Genomic DNA, 14,934 nt, shown 5'->3' with positions numbered 1-14,934 from the left:
CCATAGTTCCATCACTCAGAGACAACCACTGTTAATGTTTCGATGTGGTTCTGTTTGGTCTTATTTAATTTTTTTTTTTTAACGTTTGTTTATTTTTGGGACAGAGAGAGACAGAGCATGAATGGGGGAGGGGCAGAGAGAGAGGGAGACACAGAATCGGAAACAGGCTCCAGGCTCTGAGCCATTAGCCCAGAGCCTGACGCGGGGCTCAAACTCACGCACCGTGAGATCGTGACCTGGCTGAAGTCGGACGCTTAACCCACTGCGCCACCCAGGCGCCCCTGTTTGGTCTTATTTAATAAAGATATCTTTGGGGTGGTTATACTGTGCATATAAAACATTAGGGAGCTGGCTGGCTCAGTCGGGTAAGCTTCTGACTCCGGCTCAGGTCACGGCCTCGCCGTCGGGCTCTGTGCTGACAGCTCAGAGCCGGGAGCCTGCTGCGCATTCCGTGTCTCCCTCTCTCTCTGCCCTTTCCCTGCTCACACTCTGTCTCTCTCTCTCGCAAAAATAAACATTAAAAAAACCCATTTTCTTTTTACCCTCAATGCGGCACAAATATTTCCTACTATCCTATTTATCTTAAGTTCATCATAAGCAAAAATACCAACAAAAGGAACAGTTTGTATGTGGGAACACACGGATAAGTCTTGTGAAAGATGACGGGATTGCGGTAATGTTTCGCCAGTTTCTCAATGAGGGAAAAAGTTTTGCCCAAAGGTGTCATAAACGCATGACCTCAACTGCATACATGGAAACAAGAGGTCATGATTCTGTTGGTTCTGCATCACTGCAAAGATGAGAAGTTCTTATCAAAGATGGGAAAGAGAAACAAAGAAAAACGGGAGACAATTGAGCACGTTGATGATGACCTTATATGTGGGTACCTCTCATGTGGCTGGTTCCACTCTATCAATGCGTACAACCACCTCTGTCGCTTGCTATCCGTATTTCTTTCTCCCCTTCAGTCTGAACGCCTTTCCACTCATGGTTGGTTGTGTTTTCTCTCTTATCTCCAGTTGTCTGAAAATGAAAACGAACAGCCAGTTTTTGTGGCTTAGTTTTTAAATGAAAAAAAAAAAATTTTTTTTTTTAAAGCAACAGAACCTTTTCCCTAAATGGAATCTTACCCAGAACCTCAGTATGTAAAACAGAAAAAAGTGGACCTTTTTCGGTCATCAAGGAGGGAGTAGTGCAGAAACCAAGATCCACAGCTTGAGGTTGAGAAAATATGTGATGGGCTGTTTAAACCAACATTTGCTTTCAACTTACAAAACGTTCAAGGCAAACCATGGAGTTTTACTTATGCTGATTGTTCTGCCAACAAAAATTCAGTTTTGTGAAAACGATTTATTACACATGGAGTTTCTGACAGAAGAAAAAGATCTGAAAATTTTTGGAAATCAAAAAACTTGAATACATTTGGAGCCACTGAACTTTGGAATGAATATTGATTTTGTGGTGACCGAACCTCTGAAAATGATCACTGTTCACTCAAAACAGTCTGAGGAAATTACCTCAGTTGAATATTTCTTCTCTTTTCCCCTCTTCCTTAAGGGAAGTTTCTTGAGGGGTAAAGAGAATGAAGAAAAAACTTACTTTATTTTTGCAGATGAAAATCAGAGAGAAAGTTAACAGGAAATAAATATTTTTTTGCTTTTTAAAAAATGTTTATATTATTTATTTTGAGAGAGAGAGACAGAGAGACAGAGAGACAGGGCCAGACAGAAAAGGAGAGAGAATCCCAAGCAGAATCCCATGGAGCCCGATGTGGGGCTCAATCCTATGAACATGAGATCAAGACCTGAGCTGAATTCAAGAGTAGGACTCTTAACCAACTGAGCCACCCAGGCGCCCCATAACAGGAAATAAATATTTTAACTGAGGAATTAAAAATGAATATAAAAAGACAAAACTGTTTCAGGGATCATAAATGTGTTGTATCTCCCTAGCAAATTCAATATATAAGGGAGAGGGCCATGAGAAAACAGTTGTACATTCTCGTTAGAAACCAGCAAATTAAGAAATCCTTGCATTTCACTGTTGAGGCGGCAATCGGGAAATTTATAACAGGACCTTTTAAAACCACAGAACCTGTGGAAATCTTCCCATTGATGGCAGAATAAAGTCCAAACTTCTCCATCTGGTGTCTGCCCAGGGCCTTCTTTCCCTCATTTATAACTCTGAAGTCACACATTCCTTCCATTCCCAGAATATGCCAGACCCTTTTGCTTCTTAGGGCCTTAGTCCCCCACTCTTTCCTCTGCCCAACGGCTTCAGCGCATGATTGGTACCTGTTACGTGTTGAATTGTGTCCGCCACTCCATTCATTTGTGGAAGTCATAACCTTCAGTAGTCAAAATGCGACCTTATGTGGAAACAGGTCCTTGCCGATGTAATTGAAGATGAGATCATCCTGGAGTAGGGTGGGCCCCGAATCCAATGACTGGTGTCCTGATAAAAGAAGTTTGGACTCAGGTGCATTCCCCAGAGAACACCTGGCGAAGATGAAGCAGAGATCAGAGATCATTTGCAAGCCAAAGAAGGCCCAAGAGTCCTGGCAAAGCACCGGAAGGCAGGAGGCATGGAGCAAATCCCTCCGTCGGCCTCACAAGGACCCGACCCTGTGACACCTGGATCTCGAACTACCAGCTTCCTAACTGTGAGACAATACAGTGCTGTTATTTAAGTTGCCCAGTGTATGGTCCTTTGTAATGGCAACCCCAGGAAACGAATACCTTCACGCCATTTTCTCAGGGGAACCTTCCCTGACCACCTAGATTCTGCCAGTGTTTTCAGGGGGAGCTCTTGCTTATTTCCTTCAGAACACCAATACAAATCTGTAACTATGTTATTGGTTGGTTTGTCTGTTGACGTCACCCCCACTGGAATGTAAGGTCCGGGAGAGCCAGGGCTTGTCTTGTTCCTACTTCCTTCACAGCAGCTCTCAGTACCGGGGGCATGGCAGGGCTGGGCACACATGGGCGGGAAATGTCACCGACTCACATCAGAGGCTAAGGAGGCAGCACCAGGAGCCGGTGTGAATTGTCATGTACTTTTGGATTTAGTGGAGATGACTTTTTTTTTTTGTTTTCCCCAAGGAAGTCAGAGACTTAAAAATACTCTCAATCCTTTGTTTTATGACACTCTTCTGTCTTTCTGACTGGCAAACTTCCAAACATTTTCAAACAGTGAAAGTGCGTCATTCGCAACGCTAGGAAGTTTGGGGAGAAAGAGAACACACTGGCATCGAGCTTCACAGGCTGTGAGGAACTTGCAGAGAAAGAGAGGAAACTGTAACAGAAAATTCACCAAATGATCTGGACCCAGTGAATCTTGTGGTTTGCTGAATTTATGTTAAAAATTTGAAATGTATTTGTTCAAAATATTTTTAATAGTTGAAACTATTATAGTAGTTCTTTCTAAAAAACTTCAAGGCAGAGCTATGGACACCTTTTCCTTCCGAGTTTAAAAAAGGAAAGTACTACTTTATCATTTGGATATAGTAATGGATATTTCAAAGCTATTTGGGATGGAACAGAGACGTTTTAGCAAAAAACAATTTATGAAGTTTTCAAAATTGTAAGCTTTCCTTGTAGACAAGAAAATCTCTCTCCACCCCCCCCCCCCCAATACACACACACATACAACACACACACACACACACACACACACACACACACACCCTGGCAATTTTAAGGAATATTTTTCCCTGACTTCATCAGAGTAGGACAAAATTAATATTTATTACGAAGGAATGGGCAATATATGGCTCAATTTAAATTCATGATTTTCAGAGAATAATTGCAATAAAATGAACCTCATTTCGGAGTTTCCAGTAACATGGGAGGAACAATTACGTGAGGTAATAGTCAAGAATTTCTCCGATTTGATGCTCTGATCTTTGAACTTTGATAGAAGGCTTTTTCAATGTCTTTACCGTTCTGTCTCAACTAAAATCTAACTTGACTGTATATTTATTCAGTGTAGACTTCACAATAATACTTTTTGGAGGGCAGGACTGTAGTCTATGGGTCTGTATGAGCCAACTGCTCTTGCAAGTGTGGAACACTCATTTCCTATGATTTTATAATCCCCTGAATAACACCATGGAGGAGAGCCTCTGTGGCCAGGACAGAGTGGGATCAGTGATATGGTGGAGAAAATTGGGACATCAATTGACCGATGGATTATGGACTACTGATTTAATCCTAACTATACTCAACACTTTAGTGAGTAAGCCATCATATTCCATGTTCTTAACTCTAATATACAGTTCTAAAAGCTGTGATGATAGGTGGAGGTGATGCTGGGATACTGGGATGATACAGTGGAAACTAACATGCCAATTTACTAGACTCTAAGAGACCTTCCTGGGAGGCAGAGGTTTCCAATGGTTTGGGTTCAGTGCTGTAGTCCCAGTGCTGTGAAAAGTTTGTGGGCACTTAATAAAGTCTGTTACTTGAATGATTATTTTATGAAACTGTTCTTGGTAGAAAAATAAATTAAAAACCCATTTGAAAGGAGAGATCAATCACTATGTGTCCAGCTGATCACTGCTCTTACTTAACTTCCTTGAAGAGAAATTACTCCTAATGCGTGCAGGTGGATCTTCTTTTAGGAGGTTCTATTCCACCGGTGAAATATTAACATGCCTCACTCAGGAGATCACTCTGGTTTCATTATAGAAGATTGCTTGAACGGTGGTTTTTGCATTAGACCTAGGTGTTTGGTCAGAGTTCTTCAGTATGGCAAAGGTTACTTTTTTCAGAGACTTTCAGAAAGGTTGCATTTCGCTATATCGATCCCTTTTCCACAGAGGTTTGTGACTGTATGTATCTCATCAAAGAGCTGAGAAATATTTCCTGACTGTGTATATCAATACCATGTGGACTTTGGGGGCGTATTTAAACTTTTGTCTGCAGTGATACGTCATCAAGGTCATAAGAACTGAGTGAAATTCATTCTATGCTTTATGTGTCTAAGGGCCTGAAAAATTGGAAACAGTACCCATGCCTCAGGGAGCTCCAGGGGGGGCTCAGGAAAGGCAGGAGTCAGCGATCTCTGCCAGTTTCCTGGAGGGTCAGTGAGGTGACACATATACAAGGTTGTCGGGAAAGATGTGATGAGTTTAGTTTTAGACATGCATGATTTGTTGAACCCGAGGAACATCTAGGAGGTAAATCACCCAGACGTCAGAAGCTATCCACTTTGGAGCTATTACCGAATAGAGATATCTGAAGCTGTGGGCATGAGTGAGAGCACTCAAAGAGAAAGCATGCGGAATGAGAAAATAGAAGGGTTTAGGATGGAATGTCTGGAAACACCGTACTTTAGGGGGCTGGCCGCAGAAGAGGAGCCAGCCAGGAAATAGAACAGGACAGAGGAAAGTTATCCAGGCACCCGGATGGGCACTGCTACATGGCACAGAGAGACGGAGTCGGTGAAGGCTGGAAACAGCCCTTTAGAAAAATTACGAGAAGGAAATACATAAAAACATCAGCACCTCAGTTCCCGACCGCTGAGATTCCAGGTGGCTTATGTTTTTCTTTCAACTCTTCGGCATTCTGTACAACGAGTATCGGTCACCGCGTGTTAATAAAAGACTCTGATGGAGTCTAAAATATTTCATGAGAAACAAAAGGGCAAGGAATTATTCACTCACAAGCATTTATTTGAGCGCCTGCGTGCAGGGCACCATGCTCAGCATAAAACAACAAACAAGAGGATGGCTCTGTTGTTTCACAACCAGGAGTGGCAGCTGGTTTGCCGAGGGCTTGTGGGGCCCTGGAGCAGGAGATGGGGCTGGGAAAGGACTTTGGTGCCAGATTATACTGATTTTATATGTTTTGTTAAATAATACGGATTTTATTCTGAAGGCTGGGAGAGGTTTTTGAGGGGTGGAGTTAGGGTTGGAACGCGCTTTATTTGGAGTTGATTTTCTACTTAATTGGACAGTAGTGTGGCTGCTAGCCCGGGGGAGCACAACCTGGGAGCACAGCTGGAGGCGGGTTCATCACTGAATGAAGGCAATACAGGGCAGATGGGGAGGGCCGGGTCCGGATTTGGGAGTAGTAACAAGCCAGCAGGATGCTACCGATTGAATGGATGCTGGGGTTTTTAACTTGGGTCTGCAGGTGGGCAAAGAGTGACAACCGCCCTACAGACTTTGTATAGGACGACTCCAACTGCCTGTCGTGGTCACTGTTATGTGAAATAGGAAAGCCAGTAGCTATGGCAGATGGTATTAGAGGCGAGAGGATGAGAAGGAATGTGTGTATCTATGGCTGAGATCACGTAGAAGACAGAATCCTAAACACTCGGCTGGCTGTCTCCTAACCACACAGGCGTCTTCAGATGCTTTCTTTTTCCAGTCCCTAGAACTCAATACTTCTGTGGGAAAGAGGGATGTTGGAGTCATGTTTTTAGAAAAGTGTTTGCCTGTACATAACTATGGCCTCCCAGGAAGGGTCTTTCTTTGTTAGATCAGTTTGGGAGAAGCTGATTAAACTGCACCTGGGGGAAGAAACAGGTATAATTAGATGAGAATTGATGCTTTTAAAGCAAAGGACCCCCCCACCCCCCACCCCTCCCCGGCGCCTGGGTGGCTCAGCGGGTTAAGCGTCTGACTTTGGCTCAGGTCACGATCTCATGGATTGTTCTGCTGTCAGCACCAAGCCTGCTCTCTTGGAATCCTCTGCACCTCCTCTCTCTGACCCTCCCCCCACTCGTTCTTTCTCCGTCCCTCCCCCCCTCCTCAAAATAAATAAACTTTAAAGCAAAGTCCCCAAAAGTGGTAGGTCCCAAATGAACTGTATTAGTCTGAACTAACACACCCTGAAGGTGACAGGTGCTGTACCTGTATTCTTGCATTTTATCATTTATCCCCATTTCACAGCATTGAAAACTAAGGCCTTAGGTTATGCAACAAGAGGGAGCATGCCCAGCTAATAAGTTAAAAGAGGCCGGATTTGAATCTGGCTGGAAGTGCCACAGTACAAAGCTTCTCTCCTGGACCAGCCACGATGAAGACATCTTGAAATACAATTAATTCACACCCTCGCGCATCTCATCCTGCATTAGGTAACTTCTGTTGCACTGGCGAGAACTCAGTCTGGAGTGTGCTGTTGTTGACGGACTAGGGGAAGGCCTTCCTTATCGCCCCCAAACAGAGCGCCAGGTGGTGCCCGAGATGGCAGCATCTTTCAAATGGTTCCACCCTCAACCACTGATGAGGGTTCAAATAAGGTTAAGGTCGCCAAGTCCTCGCTCGGCCCAGTTCTTGAATTAATATCTAAGTATTGCTGTCTCGTCAGTTCCTTTTATTCCTTTGAGGCGGGCAGCGTTGCAGAGTGAATTTTCATCCGCTCTGAACACAGCGGTGCTAAACACCACTGACACCTGCCCCACCAACAGGCTGGCAAGAGCCCCTTGGCTCCCCCTGCCGCCCTCCTCCTCCTTCCTTCCCAACCTTCAGGTAACCCTGAGGATGGAGGGAGGGTCGGGTACCTGCTTTCCTCTCCTACAGCCGCGAGCTTCGGCCCTGAAACGAAGCGGGCTCCCGGTCGCCCCGGGACCCCCACGTCCCCCCACCCCGCCTCGAGTGTGAGCGCGGCGAGTGTGAGCGTCCCGGTGTGCCAACGGCAGACTCACGAGCAGCCGCTTGTTGCTCCCGCCGCCGCGCCGTGGGGAAGTGAAAATGAAATTGACTTTTCCGAGAAATGATGAAAGCGGCTCGGCCTGCCAATGAACAGCCGCGGCGAACTTCCGCACCTCCCGGCCCGGCCGCTCGCGCCCTCCCTCCGCCTCCACCTCCGGGTTGCACAAGCTTGAAACAAACACTGGGGAGGAAGGGCGGAGGGAGGAGGGCGGAGGGGGGAGGCGAGGGAGGGAGGGAGCCAGGCAGGGAAGAGGGCGGGGGGTGGGGGGATTTCCAGCCTCAGCTCTTCGCAGTTTCCTCTCCTTGTTTTGCTTTCGATCTGGACTGTTCTCAGGCAAGCCGGGGAGTAACTTTTAGTTTTGCTCCTGCGATTATTCAACTGACGGGCTTTCATTTCCATTTCACACACCCTAGCAACACTTAAACCTTGCGGAATTGTATTGGTAGTGTGAAAAAGCACACTGAGAGGTAACATTTTTTTCAAATAATAGTTGTGACTGTGCGTGTGTGTTTTTCTCGAGGGCATGTTTGTGAGGACTGGAGGGGATGTGTGTGTGCGCGTGTCCTGATGGTTTGACACAGTGTTTTGCAGACGGAGAAGGCTGGGGTTCATAAATATTAATGCCGATTTTTGGAGAAACAGTCGGAGCTCTTACGGATCATCTGATTTTAGGGGAAGCAGGTTCTGCTGCTGTTGCTGCTGCTACTGGGGCTGCTGAGGCTGCAAGGAGGAGGAGGAGGTAGAGAGGGAGGAGGAGGAGGAGGAGGTTGGTGGAGGTTTAATTTCACTTTTGGATTTGCAGATGCGGAGAGGTTGGCTCCATGGACACAGACCTGCTCTGTGTGATTCTGCGCCCCAGGTGTTGTGTGTGTGGGTGCAGGTCCGCCGGAGTGGGGCCTCCTTTTAAAACAAAATTACCGTGTGCATGTGTGTGCGTGTGTGTGTGTTTACAGACGCCGTGGCCACCGGATCCGAAGGAGGGGAGCGGGTCCTTCACGGTGTCCGGCGGCGGCGCCTCTCTCCGGGCAGCTCCAGCGTGAATAAGCCGGAGCCCGCCGTCCACCCGGCTGCCTGCGCCCCGCGCCCCGGCCGGGAGAGGCGCCTGGCGCCGCGGCCAAAGGAAACTTGGTGGGGCGCCCCGCGGCGGTCCCGGGGCTCGCCGGCCCGCGGGACTCGGGGAACGGTCGCGGGCGTCGGGTGCCAGCGGCCGGGGGGCGGCGGGCGGGCTCCGAGCGGGGGTGGGCGCCGGGCCTGGCCGGCACGCCCGGCTTCCCGGGAGCTGGGCCGCTGCCGCCACCGCCGCTCCGGAGGGACGCCGCGTCCTCCTTCCCGCCGGCCAGCGTCCGGCCTGGCCCTGGGGCTTTGTCACTGCACTTGTCCAGGCGCGCGGGGGGTTCCGGCGGCGCGTCCCGGTAGGGCGCCGCGCGGAAGGGGTCATCCGCCCCGGCCGCGGCCTAGCGCCGGGCGCCTCCGGGTCCCCGCAGGCGCCCCCGGGCCGGCCTGGCGCGCTGGGCCTGACCCGCCTCGGCTACGGAGCGGGCGAGGTGGGGGCGGGGAGCCTCCGGGGACCGAGCGGCGCCCTGCTGGCAGGCGTGGGGGCGGGCGTCCCCTGGGGGTCCTGGGGCGCGCGGGCCGCGGCGGGGTGGGGACGCGAGTGCCCGCCCCGCGCCCTCCGACCCCGCTCTGGGCGCCGAGTGGCATTCGCCCGCCGGCCGAACGTGGTTGGTGCACGGCCGTGGCCGCCACTTCCTTTCCGCCTCGCGGGCCGGGCTCGCCCACCGAGCGCTGCCCGCCTCGGCCAATCGTGGCGCCCGCCCGCCTGCGGCCGCGCTCAGTGCCCCGGCCTGGGGGCCGGCCCGCGAGAGGGGCTCGGGAAGCCTCCGCAAGTTCGAAGGGCCTCTGGAGGTAACTCAGCCCCTCGCCAGGACGCGCCGGCATCTGTCTTTGGCCCCACGCCTTGGTACGTTTGCCGCCCTACCCCCTTGCCCGGTTAGAGGGGGAGAAGGGGAGGAGGCTGGCAGCCCGAGCCGGGCGCAAAGACAGTGTTCCGGGCACCAGGTGAGGCGCCCGGGTCCGTGGTTGTAGGCAGACGCCTCGGTCACCGGCTGCAGATGTGCTCCCTGGGACTGGCAGGCGAGGTTGCCACATTTTAGCGGCGTGGCTAGCACTCATTTTCAGTCCCAGAGTAGAGTGTTTGGAACTTGGGGACATGTTACCCGCTCCGTCCCTCCTCAGCCCCTCCCTCCGGTGCGGGCGGTGGGTTGTGCTGCTCGTCCTTGGTTACCGGTTGGGAAGAAGGCAGTGTTTCTAAATGAGGAAAAGTGCTGGCCTTTGCCTTCCGCCACTGGCCTCCCTGTTGCTGTGACCCGGTCTGCTTTTGATGAATGGCTAGGGAGGGTGGAGGATAGTTACATTTCCTGTTGTGGATTTTCAGGAATCACCAAGGTTGTTGTCAAGCCTGCAGTCATTTATTAGTTTTCAGCCCGATTGCAAGTAGCATTGGAACTTAGGAGCCTGCACTTTTTGGCGCTTTCAGGGCAGGTGCAGGAAGGGGTCTGGTGACAGACGAGTTCGAAAGGTGGATCGTCTTGATGTTAGACAGACGCGCGCTTCCTTGCCAGGACCTTGAGGGTGATCCCTGTTTCACGGCAGCTTGCACGCAGATTCAGGATTCTCTCCTTTTCTCAACGCCCATCCTTCCTTTTTTGGACGGGAGAGGGATGGACATAGGAACCTAAAAAGTCTTGGAAAAACTTGTCTTTTCTAAGGAAACCTCGGAGATGGAATGTTTAGAAATTAAACTGGCATTGCTAAGGGGTAATCTTGGAACATCTATCGATTGATGTGGCAAAGTCCGGAATGTCGCTGTTATTAGTGAATGATTATAATTTATAACAGCCTGTTGTGTAAGAAGTTAGATTCTGGCCTCTTAGATTCAGGAGCCCTGTTCTGTGATGGCTTGTAATTCCTTCTTAATATTAAACGTTTATATATTTCATCCAACGCGAGTTGTCTTTTTTTCTTTTGGTCTTCAAAAGTTCAAGATAATTTTGCCTATTTCAGACTTACTTACCTGTAAAAATGTCACCGTAATCGAAAGTAAGAGTTTGTAGTTAAATTGGAAGCAAATTGTGGCAAAGAAATGGTTGTGCTAAGTGCAGCTCTGTGAACTATGGCCCCACTCTTCTCTTACTGTGCTTTCTGAAGTGCTGTATTAGGCAAATATTCAATATGCTAAAGCTAGTTGAGGGTGTTAAACTTACAACTAGTGGAAAATTTGAGACTTTGGATGTTTAACTTGAGATGTGCATCCATCGTTGTTTCATGGTACTTTTGCAAGGGCATTGTACTTTTATTCTTAGGATTATCGAATATAAGCTCTGTGGTTTCGAGAGCATTTTCACACAATTTCCTTTTGATAGAGAACAGAACTCTAAATGGGGTATCTGGGACATGGTTCTGGTTTGTGCTTTATACCAAAAAGGACTCAGAGCAGATAAAGGACTTTATTTATTCATTTAATAAATATTCGTGAGACATTCACTATGTGTCAGACACTGTGCTAGGCTCCGTGAGTTCAACTGGGAACAGGAAGACAACTTCCTTTACCTTCTTGAGAAATTGCTTGTAGTTGGTGAGCTGATAATAACACAACGAAAAGATAAATAACAGTGATTGCCTTTTGGGGTTAGTTCTATGGAAGGTGATAATAATGCTTAACTGCATATCTGATAGGGTTGCTTTGGGGAACAGATGAGATACCGTGTATGAAAGAAGGTTGTATAAGTTACAGCAGTCTACAAATGTGTGAGGCATTAACTTTCAGAATTCCGTCATTATTATTAATGTGAAAAAGCCAGGAAATCAAGACTGTGGATTAAAGACTGGCATTCTCCTACAGAATTTTCAGCAAAAAGGGATTTACTTCTCCTGAGAGTATAATATGGGTAATGGCAAGGAATTAAACACAGAATCGCTATTTTATGTAAAGCATCAAAGAATTTAACAGTGAAATATAATGTCAGTGAATTTTTTCCTGTCAGAAGAGAAGTTAGATGGTATCCATGGAGACCAAATGATATGGAAATAACAGTGATTGGACTGATGTCTTTCTCTCTCCCCCCAACCTTTCTCCCCGCCTCGCGCCCCCCCCCCCCCGCCCCCACATATGTTATACATCTTCTCAGGCTCAGTATGCTTTGGTCTGAATTTTCTTCACCATTGCTTCACACTCTTTAAAAATTCATTATTTTTATTACAGGTATGCCCCTAGCTAATTTTAGCATTTTGCTGTAACACCTTTAATGGGAGCTGGTTAACTTTCATTTGTTGAATGCTTACTGCATACCCAACACTATGTATGGGAAAATAAATAAAGTAGACAGTATATATATGTAAAAGTATATAAAGTAGGGGCACCTGGGTGGCTCAACTGGTTAAGCATCCAAGGTCATGATGTCACGGTTTGTGGATTCGAGCCCTGCACTGGGCTCTGTGCTGACAGCTCAGAGCCTGGAGCCTGCTTCATATTATGTGTCTCCCTCTCTCTCTGTTTCTCCCTCTTCTGCCCCCCCTCAAAAATAAATATTAAAAAAATTTTAAGGTATATAAAATAATATATAAAAATAATATAACTGCCAAGAAGTGTTAGTTACTATTATATATATTATTATACTATATATTTTATATAATAATATATAATAAAATCATATATTATAAAATAAAATATATAATAAAATATATAATAAAAATATATAATAAAATTTTACTATAATAAAATCAGTTCTTTTCATCTGTATGGGATACCATATTCTTCTCACATAGGGTCGGAGGTCAGGGCTTTCTGCCCGTTTGCCCCCTATGTGCCCTACTTTTGTCCTGAGTGAGATCAATATTTGGTGGACAATGTCTGTCCAAGGTAGGGTTGAGGGTTGGCCCTCAAGGGGGTGGCTGGTAGGAATGAAAGTGAGGAAGTTTGGATAAATCTTGACTTTTTTTTTAAAGATTGATAAATTATCCATAGGTTCCAGATTTAAACCTGAAGCCAATATTTTATATAAAATACCTAGGGAAAAACCCAAGCAAGAAATCCAGCCCTCAGGCACCAAGCTCTATATGCTCTATAATTTCTATATAATTTCTATTATAATTTTTATAATATAATGAATAAGATAATACAGTTTTCACTGGAGAGGACTCCGCGAGGCCCCTTGGGCTGCACCTTCGAGCATCCTTTTTAAATGATTTTCTCCCTCTGTCTATGAAATAAATTGTGTTTCCTTAGGAAGACTTGGATTTCTGTTTTTATTATTCAGAATTGTAGAAGACTTCTGGTGAGAACTCCTGACTGACTTGGGAGAAATAGCATCCAGTCTGGTTGATCTCATTTCGGCCCGAAGTAGAGAACCTTGGCGTTTTAGACCCCAGACAGCCTTTTTAAAGACAAACTCCTGGCCCCTTAGGTTTTCTGAGTTCTGAAACTAGCACAGAACCTCTGCTGGTGTTCGGCGTTGATAAACAAAACTTGAGTCCAGCAAAAATGTCCCCGCTGCCTCCTGCCCTATGCAGGCCTCATTGTCCCCATTTTTATGAGAAACACGGCTTGTGCAATTCTTTCTGAGGAGGGATTCTGAGCATGTTTATCTCAAGGGCAAGGCTGATGTAGTTCAACGAGATATCTTCGTCTGGGATTTTGTGTGATGAAGTTCTGGCCAGTTTTCATTAAAGCAATATTTTTTGAGAGTTAACTACTTGCTGTATAATCTTCATAAATAATTTCTTTTCAGGCGTACTTAGCAATCTGTCGCTACGCTTGCACACTCAGTGTGATGGAAGGAAAGATGAGCTTCCAATTTAATTTGAGCTAATAAATGTCAGGTTTGTGCACGATCTAAAGAAATGTTTTATAGATAGAATACACTGTCCTGGCCCCATACTCTTAGAATCCTGCTGACTTTCCCATTTCATGAGATTGACATTTTTGAGTGAGAAGGGACTGCATACAGATGGCTTTTTTTTTTTTCCAGCAATATCTAATGTGTTATTTTTGAAGAGAGCTTTTTTTTTTTTTCCTCCTTACCCTAGAATTACTGAACAGGGTGAGGAAAATTAACACTGGGGAGGACAGTGTCCCAACACCTGGGGAGGGTGCCAGTGGGGGCATGGATGGATGGGATGGGAGTGGGAGGGAATTGGAAGGTGATGGTTTTGGGGGGGGGCGGTGAGGGGATGAAAAAAGAGAATAGGTGTTGGGTGGAATCGTGCCTCCTGAATTCTCGTGTGGGAGAGAGAGAGAGAGAGAGAAGAAGAAGGAATCAGGCAGGTGGATTTTCTGTCTGTCTACACATATCACTGAAGGGGTTTTGGGGTGGCAGGGAGCAAGTTGGTAGTTCATGGATACTGACTCAAGGGTAAGTTGAAGTACTGGAGGACCGTCCACATCCGACTTTGAGATGAAGGCTTTTTATCCTGGGGAAGGTAAAGTCTGATGGGAGAACCGCTAGGGCATCAGGCGACTTCAGGCAAGCGCACAAGAGGTTGTGGACAGTTACCACTTGGGCGTGGTTGAAGCCACCTTGGAGGTCGTAGTGCTGGAGCCAGAGCACTTGGAGGCATTGATACCCCCACTCGAGACCTCAGACTCCATCGAAAATTGCCTTTGGAGGCAACCATGGACCCCCGAGAGGAAGATACATGGTGATAAAAATTTTTAGACATGTTGTAATAGCTCTCTTAGCCCCATGCTGGTCTTCCTTGCTGCTGTTTTATTCTTGTCGGGTTGTAGGAGGTCATCGGGGATCAGGAAATCAGAACGGGCTACTTCGGTGTTTCCCAAAGGAATAACTGACCCATGTTAAGCCTGAGCTATGCGTGCCGAAGCTGGGTCCGGCAGGTCACTGATTTGGAAACTAAGCACTCTGTATTGCAGTTGGGATTGGACATGGCAAGGAAGTTTCTGGAATTCTATCTGGTGTTACATGCTTGAAGCTTTAAAGATGTTAAACTCTCTGTTCCAGTAATGCCACTTCTAGGAACCTAGTCACGTGGAGAAACCAGAAATGGGACAAAGATTTATGTACAAGCATGTTTATTGAATTAGCTTTTGTCATAGTGAGAATTTGGAAACAACCTAAATACCCAACAATGGGAATACATGTAAGTGAATTATGGCACATCCAGACAGTGAGTACAGATAGCTTGGAAAATTCATGTTTTTTGCATTTAATGATGGAAAAATGCTTGTGAGGAATGTTGAGTGGAGAAAAAGAGATAC

At 46.8% G+C, this 14,934-nt stretch overlaps 1 protein-coding gene and 1 long non-coding RNA gene across 8 annotated transcripts in view; one reads left to right on the top strand and one right to left on the bottom strand.

The window, feature by feature from the left end:
* Positions 1–674: 674 nt before the first annotated feature.
* Positions 675–7,795, bottom strand: LOC122470591. Of its 4 annotated transcripts, none has more exons than XR_006293951.1 (3): positions 7,654–7,795; positions 2,295–2,498; positions 675–1,023 (listed from the first exon to the last, which is right to left on the bottom strand). It is a non-coding gene; the product is annotated as an uncharacterized LOC122470591 (long non-coding RNA). The 4 variants fall into 4 exon arrangements; XR_006293947.1 differs by lacking the exon at positions 7,654–7,795 and adding an exon at positions 7,510–7,644; XR_006293949.1 differs by lacking the exon at positions 7,654–7,795 and adding an exon at positions 2,739–3,009.
* The window catches only part of IRF2 (interferon regulatory factor 2), a 91,786-nt gene continuing 80,059 nt past the window's right edge, over positions 3,208–14,934 (top strand). Inside the window, exon 1 of one of the 4 annotated variants that reach the window (XM_043558384.1) lies at positions 3,208–3,329. Coding sequence is in view for 1 of the 4 variants with exons in the window: in XM_043558341.1 (XP_043414276.1) it covers positions 8,464–8,520 (57 nt within the window). In the remaining 3 variants the exon portion in view is untranslated. Of the gene's footprint in view, positions 3,330–7,935; positions 8,129–8,440; positions 8,521–9,466; positions 9,622–14,934 lie in introns of those variants that run through there. The other 3 variants (XM_043558352.1, XM_043558341.1, XM_043558363.1) reach the window with 3 other exon arrangements.

Source organism: Prionailurus bengalensis, chromosome B1, assembly GCF_016509475.1.
Source record: "Prionailurus bengalensis isolate Pbe53 chromosome B1, Fcat_Pben_1.1_paternal_pri, whole genome shotgun sequence".
Classification (NCBI taxonomy): Eukaryota; Metazoa; Chordata; class Mammalia; order Carnivora; family Felidae; genus Prionailurus; species Prionailurus bengalensis.
Note: the sequence above shows the minus strand (reverse complement) of the source record. Positions and strands in the feature narration are given on the sequence as shown.